The following is a 20227-nucleotide window of genomic DNA, read 5'->3' on the forward strand; positions in this document are numbered from 1 at the left end:
AGAAGCAAATGAGTGCTTTGTCTATTTTATTGGCATTAAACTTTTCTATCATTCAACAAAAACAACTTATATATATCATATAAAGGACCCCAACACTTTTTTACACTAGAGCAACTAGAGGAAATATTTGTATTGTTGCCGGACTAAAATGTATATCATGCTATAATATTGTAGCACGGATAAAGCAACATATATACTTTTTAGGGACTATTTTCAGAGGCGGATTAATCCACATGTGTTGTTCTAGTGAGTATTTGTGGCAGCAGGACGATGTGTGTGTGTGTGTGCGTGTCAGTAGATGATTGATGGGTGCACAGATCTTTGGTGTCTAGTGGAGTGAGAGATGTTCAATGGAGCTTCTTCTTCTCGTGCACCGAGGGATTTTCTTCTGAACGTTCTCAGAAACGAGGAAGCGTTAGCTGGAGGTGTCGTTAGCTATGAGCTAACACGTTACCGCCCCAGTGCAGCAGACGTTCATACACAACGTTTAACCGAGAACACACAACCCTCATGAACCGGTAAAAAAAAAGGAACTGAAGCAGTATTGAAGTGTGCTCGACCTCCTCGTAATGTATTGGAATATATGTTCTAATTATTTCTTTTTGACCCTTTAACAAATGGTCCTTCTAGCGTGGGAACTCCAGTGTGACCTGCAGATGGAAGAAGGTGATTCTGGTCTCAATGGGGAAGAGGAAGAGTTTTCTCGAGCGTGGGTTAAATACACAAACACCTTTTAAAAAAAAAATATATATATATATATATATATATCCACTTATTCTCAAATATTAGTGATGTGGCAATAGAGGAAGAAAATGTGTTTTAAGAAGAAAAACATGTTAGTACAATATTTATTATCTATTTCTTCTTTGAAAAAAGGAGAACAACAAAGAGACAATAAACATTATATAATACGCCACAAAGATACGGTCAAAGGAAAAACACAATAAAAACTAGAAAATTCCCCCCCCGGGAAATTTAGATGGTGTGGCTTTCGCCGAGAGGCGTCGGGAGGCGCGCGCGCGTCGACGTCGCCAAGAGAGACGCCGCCGAGTCGGCGGAGTAAATGTAACTGGTACAAATGAAAACGTTGAAGAACCAAACATTATTTTTTTTAAATATATAAAAATACAATTTAAAAAAATTATACATACATATACACACATAAAATAAATATAATATATACATATAAAATAAAAATGGCAACATGTAAATAAATTGAATTCATAAAAGGAAGAACGAAACATTATTTTTTAAATTATATATAAATGAAAATAAAATATATATATAAAAATAAAAAATTAATATAGATACATACAAAATAAATATATAAAATAAAAACGGCAACATGTAAATATATATATATATACATATACACACACACACATATACATATATATATATATATACATACATATATACATATACATACACACACATACATATATACACACACACATACATATATATTATTACACACACACACTATAAAAGTCAGTCATAACCAATATGAAAAAAAAAGCAGCAAGCAGAACTTAAAGGAAAGTCCATTAAAATCCACCAGAGTACAATTTCACAAAAATACTTCAGCCATTTGATCCCGTAACCACCACACACGCTATATGCACACACACACTGACAGACTGCAACAAACAATTCAGACACTGCTTGAGGGGGGGTGAGGGGATGGGGAGGGGGGGGGGGGGGGGGGGGGGGGGGGTGAGGGGATGGGGAGGGGGGGTGGGGGGAGAGGGGAGAGGGGATGGTGGGGGGGTGGGGGGGGGGGGAAAGCGCAAAAGAAAGCGGTAGGTGGAGGAGGGGAAGATGACCATTCAGCTAGCACAATGTTAAAAATCACTACTTTGCCTCTCCCACCAAGACTGAAAAACCATGCATGTTATAAAAGTCAGTCATTAACAATATCAATAAAAGCAGCACGCAGAACTTCAAGGAAAGTCCATTAAAATCCATTTTATCCCGTATCAAGAGCCAGGCACACGACACACGGCACACGCAATAAAACAAGTTCAGACATGTTGTCCCGTCTCACGAAAGCCAAATGTAAAAGAACTCCCCAGTCTTTCCTAACCCGTCTCAAAGAGTTTTAAAAGCGCATGCAACATTGTAATATCACCACCAAGACTTGCACAACCAACAAATACTGAGACTGAACGGTTCAGGTAACGTTAGCTAGCTTGCAAAATGCACAGTTCATGAGTCAACAACCACTTACCTCAGACAAGACGTCAAAGAGGCTGGAAGGCGGCTTAAACATCAAACAGACAGCCAATCACACGTCGACTATCGGAAGACTCGAATCGGATTCGTTGTCGCGTTAATTTCTCACCAGCAACAGGAGACGCAACAGAATCAACTTTGTTGTCAAAGATTAAATAAAAAAAGTAATTAATTACATGACTTACCTGATAACAAGCTGCCGTTTGCTGTCAACAACGAGAGACAAGTGACGTTGAGAAATAAAACAAGTACCGTAACTTTTGAAACGGACGGGCACTAGGACCTGGGGAGGCTGCTGTGCAAAGTAACTTCCTGCAGTGTGTGTGTTATTGGACACAGACACGCAGCGAAATCTCTGCAAAATCAAAATCAAATCACCAAAATAGTATTATCATTAGAGAGGAAAGACCGAGCCGATATATTGGATATCTTGGTGGATTAAATATAACTTGAGTTACTGTGAAGCTTTCTCATCTGATCGCACGCACACACCCGCGCTGTCATTAACACAAACAGACACGCAGCGCGCACTAACGAGAACACTTGTGTGTGTGCGTGTGTGCGTGTGCGTGTGCGTGTGTGTGTGTGTGTGTGTGTGTCTGTTTGGCGCAAGGATGAGACATGCAGATACTTCTCTGCCTCCTCCTCGACTAAGCTGTGTATTTAAACAGAAATAGCCTGTCGAAATGTTGCATTTAAAAGAAAACCATAACTCTGAGCCCTTAACTGTGGACATTCTGGGCGGCTCAAGGCCTTTGCGAACGTGTACATGCCCTTAAACGTGTTTTGGGGTTTAGATATGATGCCTTACGAACAGTTTACAAAATGCTACCACTTAGCTTAAGAAAGAAAATCTGCCTCTGGTTTTATAATGGGAGCGGATGGGCTGACTTGTGGACTTGCTCGCTCGTTGAGGGTTCTTCTGACAAATGTGGAACACTTTGTGGATTCTATCGACACATTTATGCATCGACACAATATTCCCTACATTTTGATGCATAAATTGTGTACATAGAGTGCCGACTGTGAGACTTGTGGCAAGTTACGTTTTATTTTTTCTGAGTTTGGAAGGCTGCTCTCCCCTCTGTTTTTCAGCCGCTTCACTCTGTAGCTCAGCATGCTACTCCCATACACACTAATAGTAAAATGACTGAAAGAGCTTTTTACTATCGAAACTCAAAAAAAGATTGCGTCTAAACTGTACTAGTTATGAAAAAATGTCCAATTAGTCAAATAAGCTCCATCCTTTTGTCAACATTTAAAAATTAAAATCATTTCTCTACCTTAATGTATGGCGACACAGTGTGGGCACAAAATTTATGTAGCTTAGCGGCTACCTTTCCAGTAGCCCCATTCATATGGATGGGACAATTTCTCGCCGTTTTTTGGCGTTTTGGGGGCTAAGCGCCGGTTCGATCTCTTAGTCTGATAATAGCTCACGATTCCCGATCAGGCCGCACGTTTTGATGTATTTTTTATGCATCTGCGAGCTACGCTTTGGGATCCTTAGTGTGCCAAACTTTTTTTCCCATAGGGTTTGCGTTTTTTTTGGTTGTTTTTCACAGTTTTCCGCTTAAACCCGCACGATTCCCGATCAAGCCGCACGGTTTGATGTATTTTTTATGCAGATCCGTCCAGCGGTTCGAGCTGTACGCTCGACCAAAGTTCTGGCGGAAGAGGGAGAATTGGAAGAATAATAATAATACGTAATAATAATAATAAGCCCGCCGGATTACATACGTTGTGGCTCTTGCTCCGCAAAGCCACACCGAATAAGCCCGCCGGATTACATACGTTGTGGCTCTTGCTCCGCAAAGCCACACCGAATCACACGAGAGGTATAAACAACTTATTTGAACTATAAAACACAAATATCTGCAGCAGCAGATCGATAATTAAACGTAGCCCCAAACTCTTAATTGCGCTTCAGGTGAAATGAAACTCGGTCCTCGGCCCGTTCGCGACACCAGTGACACCAGTGACACCAGTGACACCTGTAACGATTTACAACCGGCCATAAAGCAGTATAGTGCCGAAGAGGAGGAAGAGAACTTCAGACAGACGCTTCCCGACAGCCCGTGATTCAGGGGATTAGTTCAGTGCAGCCGTTTCAGGGTTTTGGGTTGAAAAAATAAAACAAGCGAGTCGCTATGGACCCCGGGGGTTTGATCCCGGCCGGCCTCTTCCTCGCTCTCTACGCTTGTGTGTGCGTCGTCGCTGGAAGTCCTGTCGGTGAGTGCAGCCGGAATGAACGGATTTCCTACGTTTCAGGAGCGGGTTTGATTTAAAACTTGATTTTTATATTCACGTCAAACTGAGTTGACGCGAGTTACGGCCAAGCGTGTGTTTTGAGAGGTCGCCTCAACTGACCTTTGACCGTCCTCGAGTCCCAATGGATGGAAAGAGAGAAAAACTAATAATTATCTTTTTTTTTTACTAATCCACGGGGCCCTCTGGTCCAGTGTTTAGAAGCCCAATTCCGGCAGTAAAAGAAGAAAAAAATAAGATGACAATTTCGCTGTGATAATAAAAAATTTCCCCATGATTATGAGATATATGATGAGCTTCCGTGGCGGTGGCTTTTTTTATTTTATTTTTTATAATTTGGACTTTTCTATCTCATAATTATGGGAGTTACCATGGGGATATTTTTGTATTATCACGGCTACATTTGCATCTTATTTTCTCCTTTTACTGGCGGAAATGGGCGCCTGTCCCTGTGCGTCCCACGCCCCCTGAACTCAACCTTTACACTTGCAGGAAATCGTGCTGCCGTGAGCTGTCATGGTTCAAAGTCCAATGGCAGGTGTTGTTTGTGTGTTTAATAAAACATTTTAAAAACACGACACAAAAAAGGATTCTTCATCAAATGGTTCAGTGCATTTCAGACAATATAATGTAATGTTAAGAACAGAAATGAGACGGCAAAAAATAAAATAAACTCAGTGTTTGTTGTAATGGGCCTTCGAGTATTTTAAAGTATGGTGGAAAGTAACTTAAAGGTACAGCGTATTTAACAATTGTAAAAAATGTAATATAATATTCAGGAGTGTGTTTTCTTAAGTGTATATAAGTGTGAAGATATTGTTTAAATACATGTTACCTTTAGAATGTACCTCCATTATTATTATTATTATTGTGGAGGCAGAAATCTCCGGAACAGATGAAGCTGCGCTCATAAAACCAAACCATTCTGCATGACTTGATACCAGTAAGGGACCAGTAAGTAATGGTGGTATGTGTGCTACCTATATTCTCTATTAACTTGTATTTGTTCTGTTCCTTTAAGGTACTTCAACCATTAATTGTGATGCGGGTAGCACTATCCACATAGGGTTAGTGGATGAAGGATATACAGGTACGTTACATTAATCTTTAAACAGAAGATTGCAAAATGTGAAGGGCTAACAATTTTTAGATCCGATATCAAGCGTGGGCCCCGATTGGCCGATATCAAAATCGGAACACCTTTTTATTATAAAAAAAAAGTATTTAATGTAATTTTAGGGGGCAGCAAAGTGTCATGATTTATGAGGTTATACGTACATCGCAGACATGCAGCATTTAAAAAAAAAAAAAAATGGTTTTAAATAGTTTGAGTTTAAGTCGTCCGTCTCTCACGATGCTCCCGCGCCGCTGCAGGCGACGTGGAGCTGGTGGGCGGGATCACGAGCGGCGTGAAGCTGGTTTCCTTCATCTTCCCCGAGCACCTGCAGTACCTGGAGCTGAGCTTCACGCCGGGAGAAGCCAGCGCGACGGTTCGCACCAAGAAGCCGCTGGACGCGGACTCGCTGGCCTACGTGAGTTGATGCTCCCCAGCATATATATATATATATATATATATATATATATATATATATATATATATATATATATATATATATATATATATATATATATAATACATATGTGTGTATGTAGATGTATGTATGATTATATATATATATATATATATATATATATATAATACATATGTGTGTATGTAGATGTATGTATGATTTATTAGGAGAAACCATGCACACTTCTATGTACAATCTGACATTCAGCACCCCCATAGAGCCCCTATACCCCATAATGATCCTATATATATATATATATATATATATATATATATATATATATATATATGTGTGTCCTGCTTTCAAGGACAGAGGAAGTCGTATGCGGTGCAGATTGTAAAGCCCCATTAAGCAAATGTATATATTAAATAAAATTGACTTGACTTAAAGAGCTACTGGACACGTAAACATGTTTGTTTTTTTAGCTGTAAATTAAGATATATGACTGTACTGTGACACATTAATCTATTTCCAATAGCTTAACAGCTATTAGCTAACAGGAGCATATCTAGTTAGGGAATATTTAGCTTGAGCCAACGCAGCACACGTACACAAACAAAGGTAATAAAAGGAGCTGTTGCTTTGATCTCTTATGGTTTCCATGAAGCTGAACTCCAGTTTCAGAGTCCTGTGATGTGTGTTCTTGTCTTTCAGAGTGACAGCACCTTGTATTACTCCCTCATGTGCGACGGCTTAATTAAGGTACGGGGTGCAAAGGGGTCAAAGTCGCAGTTTCCGTTTAACATGAGAAAACATAACCATATTTAAATTTGAGTTTATTTGTTTGTTTTTTAACCTTTTTTACAGTACAACAACACTCGGACACTGAAAATCTTGGACGTCAATAACAAAAGCCCGATATTTTCACAAGAGAGCTACAGCGCTGACGTCTCTGAGGTCAGTCACTGACGTGCTGTGGTAGGATGGAAACAACAGAAAATGCACTTCTATATTATATATATATATGTATTATAAATATATTATATACGTCATTTTTGGCTCTTTTTTTAATTTTCAGACACAAACAGTGGAGAGCGAGGTTATCCGAGTGAGTGCTGTGGACGGAGACAGCACCCCAGCCAACAACAGAGTGATATATTCCATGGTAATTAAATACTATTAACACAAACACATTTGGAAAAGCTACAATCAAAGTTGTATAATAATAATAGTGACACAGAGTTCCTGAAGTAGTGTTTCAATGACAGCTGAGAGTGGACGTAGTCGCTTGTATAGATCAATCCAAATCATGACTATTTTGTATTTTCAGTATTTTCTGGTATTTTCTCGAGACGTTACATTATATTTAAGAATAAAGACAAATAAAGACAACTCACGTGCAGAATTAATCACGTTTGTAAATGTACTAAATATGTTTTATTTATTTTTCGGATTTGTACTGGAGATAATGGCTAAACTGGACTTCATCCCTTTAATAAGCATTTAAAAAATAATTAAATAATGCATTTGTAAAGGGTTGACTTACCTATACAATAAGTTAATTATTATGTTATAATTATTATATTAACTTATTTCTGAAGTTAGCTGCTTTCAACCCTTTCTACACATTTAACAAGGAAAGTACAAATAGTACAAATATATATATATATATTTTTTAAATGATCACAGAGCTCCATTTTCACACTTAATGTAGAAAACCAATATCTTTAAGTCAAGTCACCGGAAATGTGACTTTCTGTCATCAGGCTCCAGCTTCAGAGGACTTCGCGCTGAACAACGTGGGGGCTTTTATTTTGAAGAGACCTTTGAACTACAATATAGCCCAAAAGTACAACTTCATCGTGACAGCCACGGTAATTGAACATATTCACTATTATATATATATAGACAGTATATATATATATATATATATATATATATATATATATATATATATATATATATATATATATAAATGTTTCATTGTTTAGAGCCATGACAACACAAATGCCTGATTGATCTGCGTTGTCTGTGTTTCGCTGCAGGACCCCATGGGGTTGAGTGCCACAGCCACCGTGCAGATTAATGTCGTCGACTTCGATAACTTGAATCCGTATTTCAGCCACAACTCGTACCGGGCCTTTATTCCAGAGAATCAAGTAAGTCTCTTCATCTAAATACTGCAATATTTCTCTCACGGGTGGCGGTCTTATAGCTTTTTACGATGCCAACCAACACTTTTCTTTAAAGGGTAAATGTGTAAGACCTGCCCACGTGCTCCAAACAGCTAGGGGGCAGCATTTCACCCCCACAAGCGAGTCCATGCGATCAAGTGTACACTCGAGAGTAGACTGTATATGAGAAGTGGGCGCAAACCTGTTGGTTTGTGGACCGTCGCTTTGAAACCTCTAGGATTACGCCAGTCACCATGTGTTGTTTTTTTGTGTGCAATAAAGGGTAATTAACATATTTGGAACACAGAGGATTGCAGCGCTCTAACGCTATAGCTAACGCTACAGTTAACGGTACAGCTAACGCTACAGTTAATGCTACAGTTAACGCTACAGCTAATGCTACAGTTAATGCTACAGTTAATGCTACAGCTAGCGCTACAGCTATTGCTACAGTTAACGCTACAGCTAACGCTACAGTTAATGCTACAGCTTACACTACAGTTAATGCTACAGCTAGCGCTACAGCTAATGCTACAGCTTACGCTACAGCTAATGCTACAGCTAATGCTACAGCTAACGCTACACAGCGAGGAGGACAAAGTTAAAATACAACGCTTTTTCTCGTTTCTGTCACTTTGGATTTAATCCAATAAAGAAACTATCAAAACATACGCAGGCCCTGTATCTTTAATGCTAGTGAAAGGCCCTCAGCTTCAGCATCTATACGCTAAAAGAATCCACACAGTCAGGCAAAAGTGATGAGGTTGGGGTTTTTGGGAGATTAATGAGCACATTTGTTTGTCATTACATTAGTTAACAATTAAAAAGTGTTACTTTTGAACTAAATCTTCAGAAGTTGTGTATTAACTACTTGTCTATATTTCAGGTCGGGTCTTTCCGGACGATTGAGCCAGAGGTAATAAAAGCTCAGGACGGAGACACAGGGATCAATATGACTTTAACGTACAGCATCAGTGCAGGTAAATGACAAGAAATGAAGACTTTGGCTCAGACCTTAAAGACAAAAAAAATATTTAACATCGCCTTTATACGTTCAGTGTCTCCAGACAAGTATCGGAGTAACTTCAACATGGACTCCAGCAGTGGAGTTGTGTCTTTGCTGACGGCTCTGGACAGAGAGGAGAGCAGCCTGATCTCCGTCAACATCAAGGTGCCGACACTGTAACTCCAGATTGACTGTTTCTGAGTTAAAGTACACATTCAATTCAATTCAATTCAGTTTATTTTGTATAGCCCAATATCACAAATTACAAATTTGCCTCAGAGGGCTTTACAATCTGTACACATACGACATCCCTGTCCCAGGACCTCACATCGGATCAGGAAAAACTCCCCAAAAATAACCTTTGACAGGGAAAAAAGGGAAGAAACCTTCAGGAGAGCAACAGAGGAGGATCCCTCTCCCGGGATGGACAGAAGCAATAGATGTCATGTGTACAGAATGAACAGCATTTACAAAGTTACACATGCACATACGTAAAGTACATATGTACCGTGTATGTAATAATAAATTATTATCCGTCATATTTCTTGTCTCTGCCAGGTGGCCCAGACCGACAACAGCTTGAAGACGGCGGACGCCGTGGTGTCGGTCACGGTCGAGGATGTGAACGATAACCCTCCGCAGTTTGACCAGCCCGGCTATTACGTAACACTTCGAGAAAACTCGCCACTCGGCGACGCCGTGTTAAAAGCCTCCGTCACCGACCGGGACCAGGTACTGAGGCGTCGTCTGTTCTGTTATTAGTAGCCGTTGGTTTCCCGAAGGTGTTCCCAAACTCGAGGCCTCCGGAGACCAGTCGTCTCATGTAGTTTCTCCGACTGACGCTAAAGCTCCTCTTTTTAAACTGCTCCTCTGTTGCCTTGGATACATTGGTATACATAAAGGTATATCACCCCCATTCCGTCTTTCTAATGGTGTCTCGGTTGGTGTCCCTGATACCGGCAACAAATACTTTCATTATAACACTGAGGTTGAATGTTAAGTCATAATTTACATTAACACTAATTATAATGTGCAGAATTTCATACAACTACTACCGCGATGATCGTCTCTCCTCAGGCAGGATTTGTGGGAACTTTGCGGATCCTTCCAGAATCTTCTCCTTTCTCCATCGATTCAGACGGGACGGTCAGAGTGAAGGACTCCTCCGCTCTGGACAGGGAGGCCACTGACGGCTTCACATTTCAGGTAAACTCCATTTTGGACTAAACAGGAGACCCCAAAACGTTCTGGTTTCCACTGAAGACAGAAATCTTTTAAAAACTAGTCACAAATATCAAGTTCTTAAAAGTTGGCTCAGAGGAAGAAGACGTTTCAGGCTTTTATACTCATACACACACACACACACACACAATACTACAACATAATATCACCAGACGTATCAAGCTATAACTTTTTCTTCCAAATATTTTAAAACATTGTTCGTTCAACTTTGTCGCTGTTCTTTTTGTTAATTAAAAGATTGAAGCGAGGGAGGCGGACATCCCCAACGCTGTTAAAGAGGTGGAAGTCAACGTAACTCTTCTGGATGAGAACGACAACAGTCCGGCGTTCACCAGTAACGCGTACAAGGGAAAAGTGTTTGCCAATCAAACAGTGGGAATGCAGCTGGTCCAGGTGAGTGATTCAATATTACCCTGGCTGGTCCTGAATCTGATTTCAATTAAAGTCATTTAACAGTCCAATATTGTATTTACCATTCAGATATATTATATCCACAATTTATATATATGCTTAAAGATAGTTCTCATCACTCATTTTGTCAAATGCACTTCTTATAGCGGGGACGGCCCATTATCCTGAAATGCCAATAGTGAAAACCTAATAGTCAGAATTATTTCCCCATTGGACTAAAAGAACATTTTCTCCTTCCTCTGCGTCTGATTGGCTGGTAATGGTTACATTGTTGGCTTGGTGGGTGAGTTGAAAGAATGAGGAGTGATATTGTTTAGGGTGAGAATATCAGCCAATCAGACGCAGAGTAAAGTCCGATGATGTAATTCTGGATAATAATTACATTTATTATTAATAATAATAAAATCCATGTGTTTGTTTGTTTCTGGGAGAGTGTGGATTTTTTAAAAAATTGCCTTTCGGTCCAATGGGACATTTTTTCGGACTATTTGGGTTTTGGGCATAATGGGCCGTCGGAACAACGGCATGGTACCCTTTAAGTTATACGGAATATTCTGGTAGAGTTATGGAAAGATATCAAAATGGAGTAACATTCATAAATGGACATGAGTCATCCTTATTTACATTTGAAGGTATCATTTGCAGATACTCTAGGGTTCCTCGAGGTTCAAACTTTAGGTCTCTTTCTTTTTCCCTTTTATAAAACATTACGCTGATGACACACTTCTTAACCCGAATGTCTACAACTTATTTTATTTTCTTCCTGTTGACACAATTTGTCGCAACGACCATTTTCTTTGAACTCAAAGGTGAAGGCAGACGATCCCGATGCCGGCGAGAATGGGCAGGTCAAATACTCTCTCGACTTCGGCAACAATGAAGGCTTCTTCTCCATTGACGAAAACAGTGGCGACATCACGCTACTTAAGATCATTCCTCTGCTGCAGGACGAGATATCCCAGTTCCCTCTCTACATCACAGCCAGAGACGGTAAAGCTCTCCGAGAATCCAACTCCACCTTTCAGCTTCACAAACCACTTTACCCGATTGTGATGATTCAGAGCCAATCAGCAGGAACTTTTTAAGAGTCATAAGTGATTAGTTGTGAATCCAATCCAACTGGAAGTATCTGTTTCTTTTAATAGTCGTGATATTTTTGTCTGCACTTTATTCAGTAGAGTCACGCCATGCGCTTCACCTTTGGCCGTATAAAATGCTTTGTGATCATAAAATTGCTATCACACCTTTTACACCGATTGGGGATCTCACAAACCTACGTAAATACAACATTACTTTATTTATTCCAACTCTCTTCCGTACTTAGTTGAATCTTTTAAAAAGGCCTTTCACATTTCCATTCCTCGGCCTTGGACTAAAATGGTTTATTTTTGTATTTTCTTAAACTTATAAAACCCAGGGGTTAACGTCTTAAGAATGCTCACTGATTTTATTGGATGACCAGTGTAATGTCGAGCAGAATGTTTAATTAGCTTTATGTGAAGAAACACATGTCTAATCTTGTCCATGGATATAAAAGTCATGAGCTGCACTATCATGAACCATAAAGGTCTCGGTGTGCTTCAGAGGAAGAGATCGAACAGCCCCTGGAAACCCCGTTTTTTGCAACTACATCATTCTGATAAAGTTGAGGAAAAAGCCCTCATGAACCTGTAGCTGCAGATTCTTGATACTGAATAACATATATGATATTCTTCCTCCTAGGGGGCACTGTATCCCGCTCCTCCTCGACACAGGTGAACATTTTGGCCCCCGGTGACTCAAATCCTCAGTTTTTACACACAGTGTACCGTGGAACTTTAGAAGAAGAGCAGGACCCAGGAGTTGTGATTGTGAGGGTATGTCTTCTAATTGTTCATCTCACATGCTACGTCGATTTGTATTTAGGTATTTACTCTGATTATCTACAAATTCCTAATTTCTACCTTAATCTTTTTGTCCAGGTTGACTTCCTCCCATTAGCTGCCGAGGTTCCAGTGACTCTCCGAGTTGATACAGAAGCCGACAAGTTTGTCATCTCCAACACCGGTGAACTCTCCACTAAAGTGAAGCTGGACTACGATGAGGCTCCACACAACTACTCCGTGGCGATCTCCATCACCGACGGGGTCAACAGCAACTCCGCCGTCGTGGAGGTTGGAGTCACTGACGTCAACGACAACAGTCCTGTTTTTACCCCCAGTTCTGTGATTAAGTCAGTCCCAGAGGACGCAGAGGTCGGGTCCAATGTTACCGTCGTTCCAGCTACAGACAAAGACAGCAACTTCAACAAGGAGCTCAGATACTCCCTGAGAGGAGGGGGGGGGAGGTTCTCTGCTGACCCCGTGTCTGGGATGGTGAGTGTGGCCGGTGCACTCGATAGGGAGACGAAGGCCGAGTACACCCTGCTGGTGGTGGCTGAGGATCAGGGTCGTCCATCCAGGTCGGCCACAGCCTCCCTGCTGGTCCGAGTGTCCGACATCAACGACAACGTCCCCGAGTTCTCAGAGGCCGAGTATCAGGTGGAAGTCTTAGAGACGGACTTGGCCGGTACGATCCTTCGCACCTTATCGGCCGTCGACCCCGATGAAGAAGCCAATGGGAGAGTGACTTACAGTATCTTCCAGCAAAGTCCCTCCTCAGACCCTCCTGTCTTTGAGTTGGACTCCTCCAGCGGGACTCTGCGGCTGGCCCGGCCTCTGGACTACAGCCAGGTGAGGGTGTACAGTCTCAAGGTGCAGGCCTCCGATGGGGGGACTCCCTCCCTGGTGGGGAATGGCTCCGTGGTGGTGAAGGTGAAGGACGTGAACAACAACCCGCCTGAGTTCAGTGAGGAAATCTACCACGTGGCCGTCACTGAGAACCTGGCCAGCGGTGCCTCCATCCTGACCCTGAAGGTCACAGACAGGGATGAGGTGAGTCGTATCTCCTGGAAAATGATCTAATATCTTTAAGATCAGATATTGTTTGGTGTGTAGTTGTTCTCTCACGTGCACGGTGTAAAAGCATAACTATACTTTATAATCAGTGCAGTTGCATAACATTTTACTACCAACTGTGATTTTCTAACTTGTAGCTGCTGAGTCAACATTTGAATCAATAAAGAGTTATCAGACAATATATATATATTATTCCATCCATCCATCCATCCATTTTCAATACCGCTTATCCTCATTAGGGTCGCGGGGGCGCTGGAGCCTATCCCAGCTGACATAGGGCGAAGGCAGGGGACACCCTGGACAGGCCGCCAGTCCATATATTATTATATATATATATATAATAATAGTATATATATATGAATTACATATATTATCATATATATATTATTATAAATATATATGGAATAATATATATTTTATAATAATAATATATATATTATACCATACATAGATATTGTTGTATACATTATATATATATATACATATATATATATATATAATAATATATATTTATTTTATATATTTATATATTTTATATATTTATATATATTGTTTTATATATATATATATATTTATATATATTGTTATATAGGTGGTTTCTGAGTGGTTTGGTGAAATAGATCCAGTAATATCTGTATCTGGAGTTGCAGTATTATTGACGCACAGATGAGAGGAATTCTAATGGGTTCTTACAGTTTGGACCATGGCTCTCCTGCTTTATGATCATTCATTTATTAAGACTATCATAAGAATGTATCTGATCGTCCTGCAGATCAGTGCGTCCAGGTATATACAAATCTGACCACGAGGAGCTATTTAACTGACCTTCAATCTCCGTCCTCAGGGCGGATTCTCCGACGGCTACTTCCTCTTCACCAACGACACCTTCGACATCAACAAAGACGGCGTGGTCTCCCTGAGGGCCGACGCCACCTTGGACCGAGAGACGAAGGACCGCTACGAGCTGCAGGTACGACCATGGCTCCTGGTTCTAGGGAGAACGTCACATACGTCCGGTTCTCTGAAAGAAACTCACAGCAGACAAAACACGACATCATGTGTATTATATATAAAGCATTCGTTGCATATTCTGATTCAACACCGCTGTAATAATGCCTTTATTCCTTAGAGTAGAACTGGTGAATGTAAAGACTTTAGCCCCAAACTACAGTTATTTTCATTATATAAATTTCACACAATTAAGATGTTACAATGTAACATGTGAAGGTCCTCATGTTACTTGAAATGAATGTTACAATGTAACATGTCAAGGTCCTCATGTTACTTGAAATGAATGATACAATGTAACATGTGAAGGTCCTCATGTTACTTGAAATGAATGTTACAATGTAACATGTCAAGGTCCTCATGTTACTTGAAATGAATGTTACAATGTAACATGTCAAGGTCCTCATGTTACTTGAAATGAATGATACAATGTAACATTTTAAGGTCCTCATGTTACTTGAAATGAATGATACAATGTAACATGTCAAGGTCCTCATGTTACTTGAAATGAATGATACAATGTAACATTTCATGTGACAGATGAAAGACTTGCTGTGAGAAAAAGTTTAAAAGTCCCCACAACATTTACATTTTACAGAAACACAAGTGTGAAACATAAATTTAGATATGCTACTTTATAAAAAGTGTGTGTGTGTGTGTGTTCACAAGTAATTTCAATTTAAATGTATCCTACATGTGTACATGACAACCGTGAGTGCAGAAACAGAGTTTTAATATTTTCGTCCTTATTATCATTATTATAATAATATTACTTGTTGTTATTTTTTCCTCCAGTTATATATTTTGCATTTTGTTCTCCACCTGAACATAAACATACAAGCTTCCTTCTTGAGGTGGAAGCCCGAATATAAACTGACCTTTTTTTATTAATAAAATAGTCGTATTTTGCATTTTGAGGGTTTCCTCAAACAGGAAGTGGTCTGCGTGTCTGTCCTCAGGTCGTGGCGGTGGATCGACACCCCGGCGGTCTGAGTTCCACGGCCCAGCTCAACGTCACCGTCCTGGACTACAACGACAACGCTCCGCAGCTCCCGGGCATCCCGGACCCGCTCCGGATCCCCGAGGGCGACTACTCGGAGGCGTCTCCGGGAGACGTGTTCACCTTCGTGCCCACGGACGCCGACCTCGGCGCCAACGGAGAGGTCACGCTCTCCCTGCTGCCCCCTCACCCGCTCTTCAGGTTCAGAGAGGTGAGGTGTGTGTGTGTGTGTGTGTGTGTGAACTGTGCGGTCGCTCGGTCTGAGGTCTCGGGTTGTGTTGCAGGACGGGACGCTGCAGGCCGTCGGCCCTCTGGACCGAGAGAGAAGGGAAACGTACGAGCTGGTCATGAAGGCATCGGACAAAGGCCGCCCGCAGCGAGAGGTGAGAGAGAGAGGCCTTATTGTTGACGCCATCGTGTTCACGGTTATATTCATTGGACGTGAGTCGTCTATTAATCTTTTACAAAGTATTCTGTTGGTTTGAAATTCAAGTTTTTGCACGTTAAAAGGATAACTTGAAGTTTTGCATTGTGTAAATGTATTGTGTATATATTACACATGTAGTGTGTATATGATCTGCAATGTGTATATATATTACACAAAATAAATTCAGTACTTTTGTCCTTAAAATATTATTAACTATTGAATTTAGAAGATATTGTAATGGAAAAATAAACACACTGAAAATCAGATTAAGATTAATAGTTTTGTAGTTTAACTTTTTACTTTGTAGTTCAAATACATTAGAAAGATTACAAAGCAGTGCGTGTTCATATAAATACATAACTTATAATCAGTTAACCAACATCACAAAGGAACCAAAGGTCAATATAAACTGTAATGATTTAAATAAATAGAGGATCAGATCTGTGAAAGCGTGTAACGACCTGACCCCGGTGCCCCAGACCGTGACCTCCGTCACCGTGAGCCTCGAGGATCTGAACGACAACAGACCCCAGTTCAGCTCCGGCAGCTTCGTGGGCAGCGTCCTGCTGAAGGACGCCGAGGACGGGAAGCTGCTGCTGACGCTGAGCGCCGCCGACCGCGACGCCGGGAACAACTCGCTCATCGCCTACAGGTCAGAGGCCCCCGGTGGGGTTAAAGGTCGCGGAGCGCCGACGCGGCCTCGTGTCACGGGTGTTCTCTTCAAGCACATTTAAAATTCACAAGTAAATTAATTTGGAGTTGGAACACGGTACTGAAATAAATAATAATAATAATAAATATAATAAGTGCTTTAAATACAATTAATATATTAAAATATCTATATCTATTATAATAAAATGTAATAGGTAGAATACAAGATAATGAAACAGTAACATTAATACTAATTGCGCTGACGGTGGTTTTGTTTCTGCTCTCAGTTTCTGTGAGGGCGGTTCTCCGTATTTGGCCCTAAACAGCGAGACCGGGGCCGTGACCTTGACCTCTGACCTTGCCGAGGTCACAGAGGACACCACTCTGGTGCTGACAGCCATGGCCCGAGACCACGGCCGGCCTCCTCTGAACTCCACAGGTACCTGAAGGCACCGCGTACTCAACGTTCATTACCCACAAGTCTCCATGTTGAAACACATCTACATTATTATTATATTATCATTAATGATGCTGAGAATTTAAAATGTAACTTTAATTTATATATATATATTTAAAACAGTACTTTTTATCAATTAAATGCACATTAATTAAATGTATACGTGTTTCTTGCAGCTCGCGTCGTGGTCAATCTGAGGGTCGTCAGTCTGCTGGAGGGCGTGGCCTTCCGTAGCTCCTCCTACAACTTCAGCGTCCCTGAGAACCGGCCGCCGGGGGCGTCCGTGGGGGGGGTCTGGGCCTCCTCGGGAAGCGTCCTCTACGACGTGGCCTACGCGCTGAAGACGCACGCCGACCGGTTCTCCGTCAACGCCAGCGGAGCCGTGCTCGCCACGCGCCCGCTGGACAAAGAAGAGCAGGAGTGGTACATCCTGGACGTGGAAGCGGTGGACACTAGGACCCCCCCGACGTCAGCCACTGCAATGGTACGATCCGTTTTATTTATTTTTTAAATGGTATTTATCCTACAGGCACGTTTAGGGGCAAAATCGATTACTGAAGACACGTAACCTCCGTCATCTCATCAAGAACCCAGACTTCCTGAACAAGATGACTCTTTGTTGTTGTTGTTGTTGTTGTGTTGGCAGGAAACTTTATAGAGTGTAAAGAAGATTAAATATACAGTGAGAGCCAATTCAGATAAGTTCTTTAATAAGTGGTTAAACGCACTAGTCATTTATTAACGATGTCCTCGACCCTCCCAGAGCTCACGAGCCTCTTGTCTTCTCTCACCTGGTGCATTGTGGGAAATGGTGTTTGTTTTCAGCTACTAAAAACCTTCATGTTTTATAAATATATAAACTGGCCTCGTGACACACTGTCCAGATAATTCTGCAGGGATTATTATACAAACGTCAGTGTGACTTTGAGTATTTTATTAAACTTATTCTTATTCTGGTACGTTCATCTGAAACAAGGCATCCTGGGAAAAAGAAAAGAAAAGTCGTCAGCTGAATGACAGTTTCTTCTCCCTCAGGTCAGAGTTCAGGTGGAGGACGTGAACGAGTCTCCAAGTTTTCTCCACGAGGGGTACAAGACCTCTGTGGTCAGCATCGCCCCGTTTAAAACCACCGTCGCCCAAGTCAAGGTACGAGAACCAGGAGAACCACGAGAACCTCGAGAACCAGGAGAACCACGAGAACCACGAGAAACTCCTTTTAGTGCCCGTCTAGTGAACGGGTATCGGGGTAAACAGGCTTTCCTCATAGAAATCCGATATGTTACTTTATTAAAAAGGTTAAGTTCTTCTTAGTATAACACGTCTTGGTACCGCGTTTCAAAAAGGTAAAAAGTATATTAAAAAAGTCAAAGTACAGTATGTTGAAAAAAGATTCATAGTATATTAAGTACAAAAGTTCATAGTATATATATGTATGTATGTGTGTGTATATATATATATATATATATATATATATATATATATATATACACACACACATATTAATATATATACACATGTATATATATTACATATAATATATTATATACACATATATATGTGTATATATTATGTTGAAAAGTCAAAGAATTAGTATATAATAGTATTTCTTTTATTTTTATTTGTTGAAAAAAGTTATTGTATAGCATATAAAAAAATATATATCAAAATGTTATAGTATAATATGTGTCAATTATTATTATTTAATTTATTTAAAAAAAATCATACATGTAGAAATAGTCATGTGAAGACTAAAAAAGTCAGTCGAAAAAAACTCAAATAATACAAAAATCTATAATAATAATAAGAAGAAGATATAGTATAATGTAAAACATTTGTTTAAAAAAAGTCATAGTATAGTATGTACAAATAAATCATAAAGTTATAGGACGACATGTTGAATAGAAAAGTCACATTATAGTAAAAAGAGAAGTTTCAGTAGCTTTGAGCAGATTTAAAGTGCATTATACGGACATAAGTTAGGATAAATGATCTTTACTGCCCCCCCCAAAGGCTTCGGACCCTGACGTGGGGCACGCGGGGCAGCTGGTCTACGGTCTGGCTGCAGACAGCGCTCACTTTGACGTGGACCCGTCCTCGGGCCGGCTGTACGTGGTGTCGGTGGCGGCGCTGGCCGGACAGGTGGTCACGCTGCAGGTGACGGCCTCAGACCCCGGAGGGCTTCACGCCGCGACCAATGTGCAGGTACGAAGAAATAAGAAGAACACTCTCATTTCGGGAAACGAGACCTCATTAGAAATAAAGATGACGGAATCGTCCATTAAAACACACCCACAAATATTATTTTTTTTACAAATGCATCACGTAAAACAACTTAAATTCTTACGCGTAAGTTCTTTCTACACTCTGGTTGGTTATAGTGTGTATATTTAGTTTCTAAGTTAAGTACCGACAGTATAAAAAGGCCTCGTGTGGGCTCTGGCGCCCTCTAGTGGTGGACTCGAGCATGTAATCTAGAACCATTGGCTGTGAATTTGAGCAGAATATAAACTTTTTAAATAAAAATGTTACTAAAACAAGTTTATACAAAATAGTTGAGGCTGAATATTATGCGACACTCTTTTTTTTGGATCTTTCACTCAACTAAAAAAACACAAAGATACTCCCAATACCTCAAAAGGTTTACATTTGTTTTTACAATAAATAACAGCGTGCATGATTTAAATGTCCTACCGTGTTTATTCATTCTAATAATCTTTCCTGCCGTTGGCGTTTCGATGCACTCGGGTGCAATAATTAATATTTAAATATGAATACGCAGGTGGAAGTGCAGGGCGCGAGCGCGGTGGACGTGGTGCTCATCTCCCTCAACCAGCCGGCCAACGTCGTGGAGAAGAAAGTGCTCCAGTTGGAGAAGTGAGACGAGTTCGTCACATGAATGCA

The 20227-nt window shown here is 40.7% G+C and overlaps 2 protein-coding genes across 3 annotated transcripts in view; one reads left to right on the forward strand and one right to left on the reverse strand.

The window, feature by feature from the left end:
- LOC117732666 (E3 ubiquitin-protein ligase TRIM21-like) overlaps window positions 1–20227 on the reverse strand; it is a 703346-nt gene that overhangs the window by 457492 nt on the left and 225627 nt on the right. The window lies entirely within an intron of this gene.
- The window catches only part of LOC117738344 (protocadherin Fat 4), an 18447-nt gene continuing 2605 nt past the window's right edge, over window positions 4386–20227 (forward strand). The window contains exons 1-24 of the mRNA XM_034544389.1: window positions 4386–4467; window positions 5878–6035; window positions 6729–6776; window positions 6882–6971; window positions 7093–7179; window positions 7781–7888; window positions 8060–8173; window positions 9075–9168; window positions 9256–9359; window positions 9753–9926; window positions 10272–10400; window positions 10674–10829; window positions 11657–11837; window positions 12570–12703; window positions 12809–13759; window positions 14628–14753; window positions 15751–16002; window positions 16076–16174; window positions 16698–16870; window positions 17157–17308; window positions 17503–17810; window positions 18362–18472; window positions 19337–19528; window positions 20106–20200. Of these exons, the coding sequence (XP_034400280.1) occupies window positions 4386–4467; window positions 5878–6035; window positions 6729–6776; window positions 6882–6971; window positions 7093–7179; window positions 7781–7888; window positions 8060–8173; window positions 9075–9168; window positions 9256–9359; window positions 9753–9926; window positions 10272–10400; window positions 10674–10829; window positions 11657–11837; window positions 12570–12703; window positions 12809–13759; window positions 14628–14753; window positions 15751–16002; window positions 16076–16174; window positions 16698–16870; window positions 17157–17308; window positions 17503–17810; window positions 18362–18472; window positions 19337–19528; window positions 20106–20200 (4118 nt within the window). The remainder of the gene's footprint in view (window positions 4468–5877; window positions 6036–6728; window positions 6777–6881; window positions 6972–7092; window positions 7180–7780; window positions 7889–8059; window positions 8174–9074; window positions 9169–9255; window positions 9360–9752; window positions 9927–10271; window positions 10401–10673; window positions 10830–11656; window positions 11838–12569; window positions 12704–12808; window positions 13760–14627; window positions 14754–15750; window positions 16003–16075; window positions 16175–16697; window positions 16871–17156; window positions 17309–17502; window positions 17811–18361; window positions 18473–19336; window positions 19529–20105; window positions 20201–20227) is intronic.

Source organism: Cyclopterus lumpus, chromosome 1, assembly GCF_009769545.1.
Source record: "Cyclopterus lumpus isolate fCycLum1 chromosome 1, fCycLum1.pri, whole genome shotgun sequence".
In the NCBI taxonomy this organism is placed as follows: Eukaryota; Metazoa; Chordata; class Actinopteri; order Perciformes; family Cyclopteridae; genus Cyclopterus; species Cyclopterus lumpus.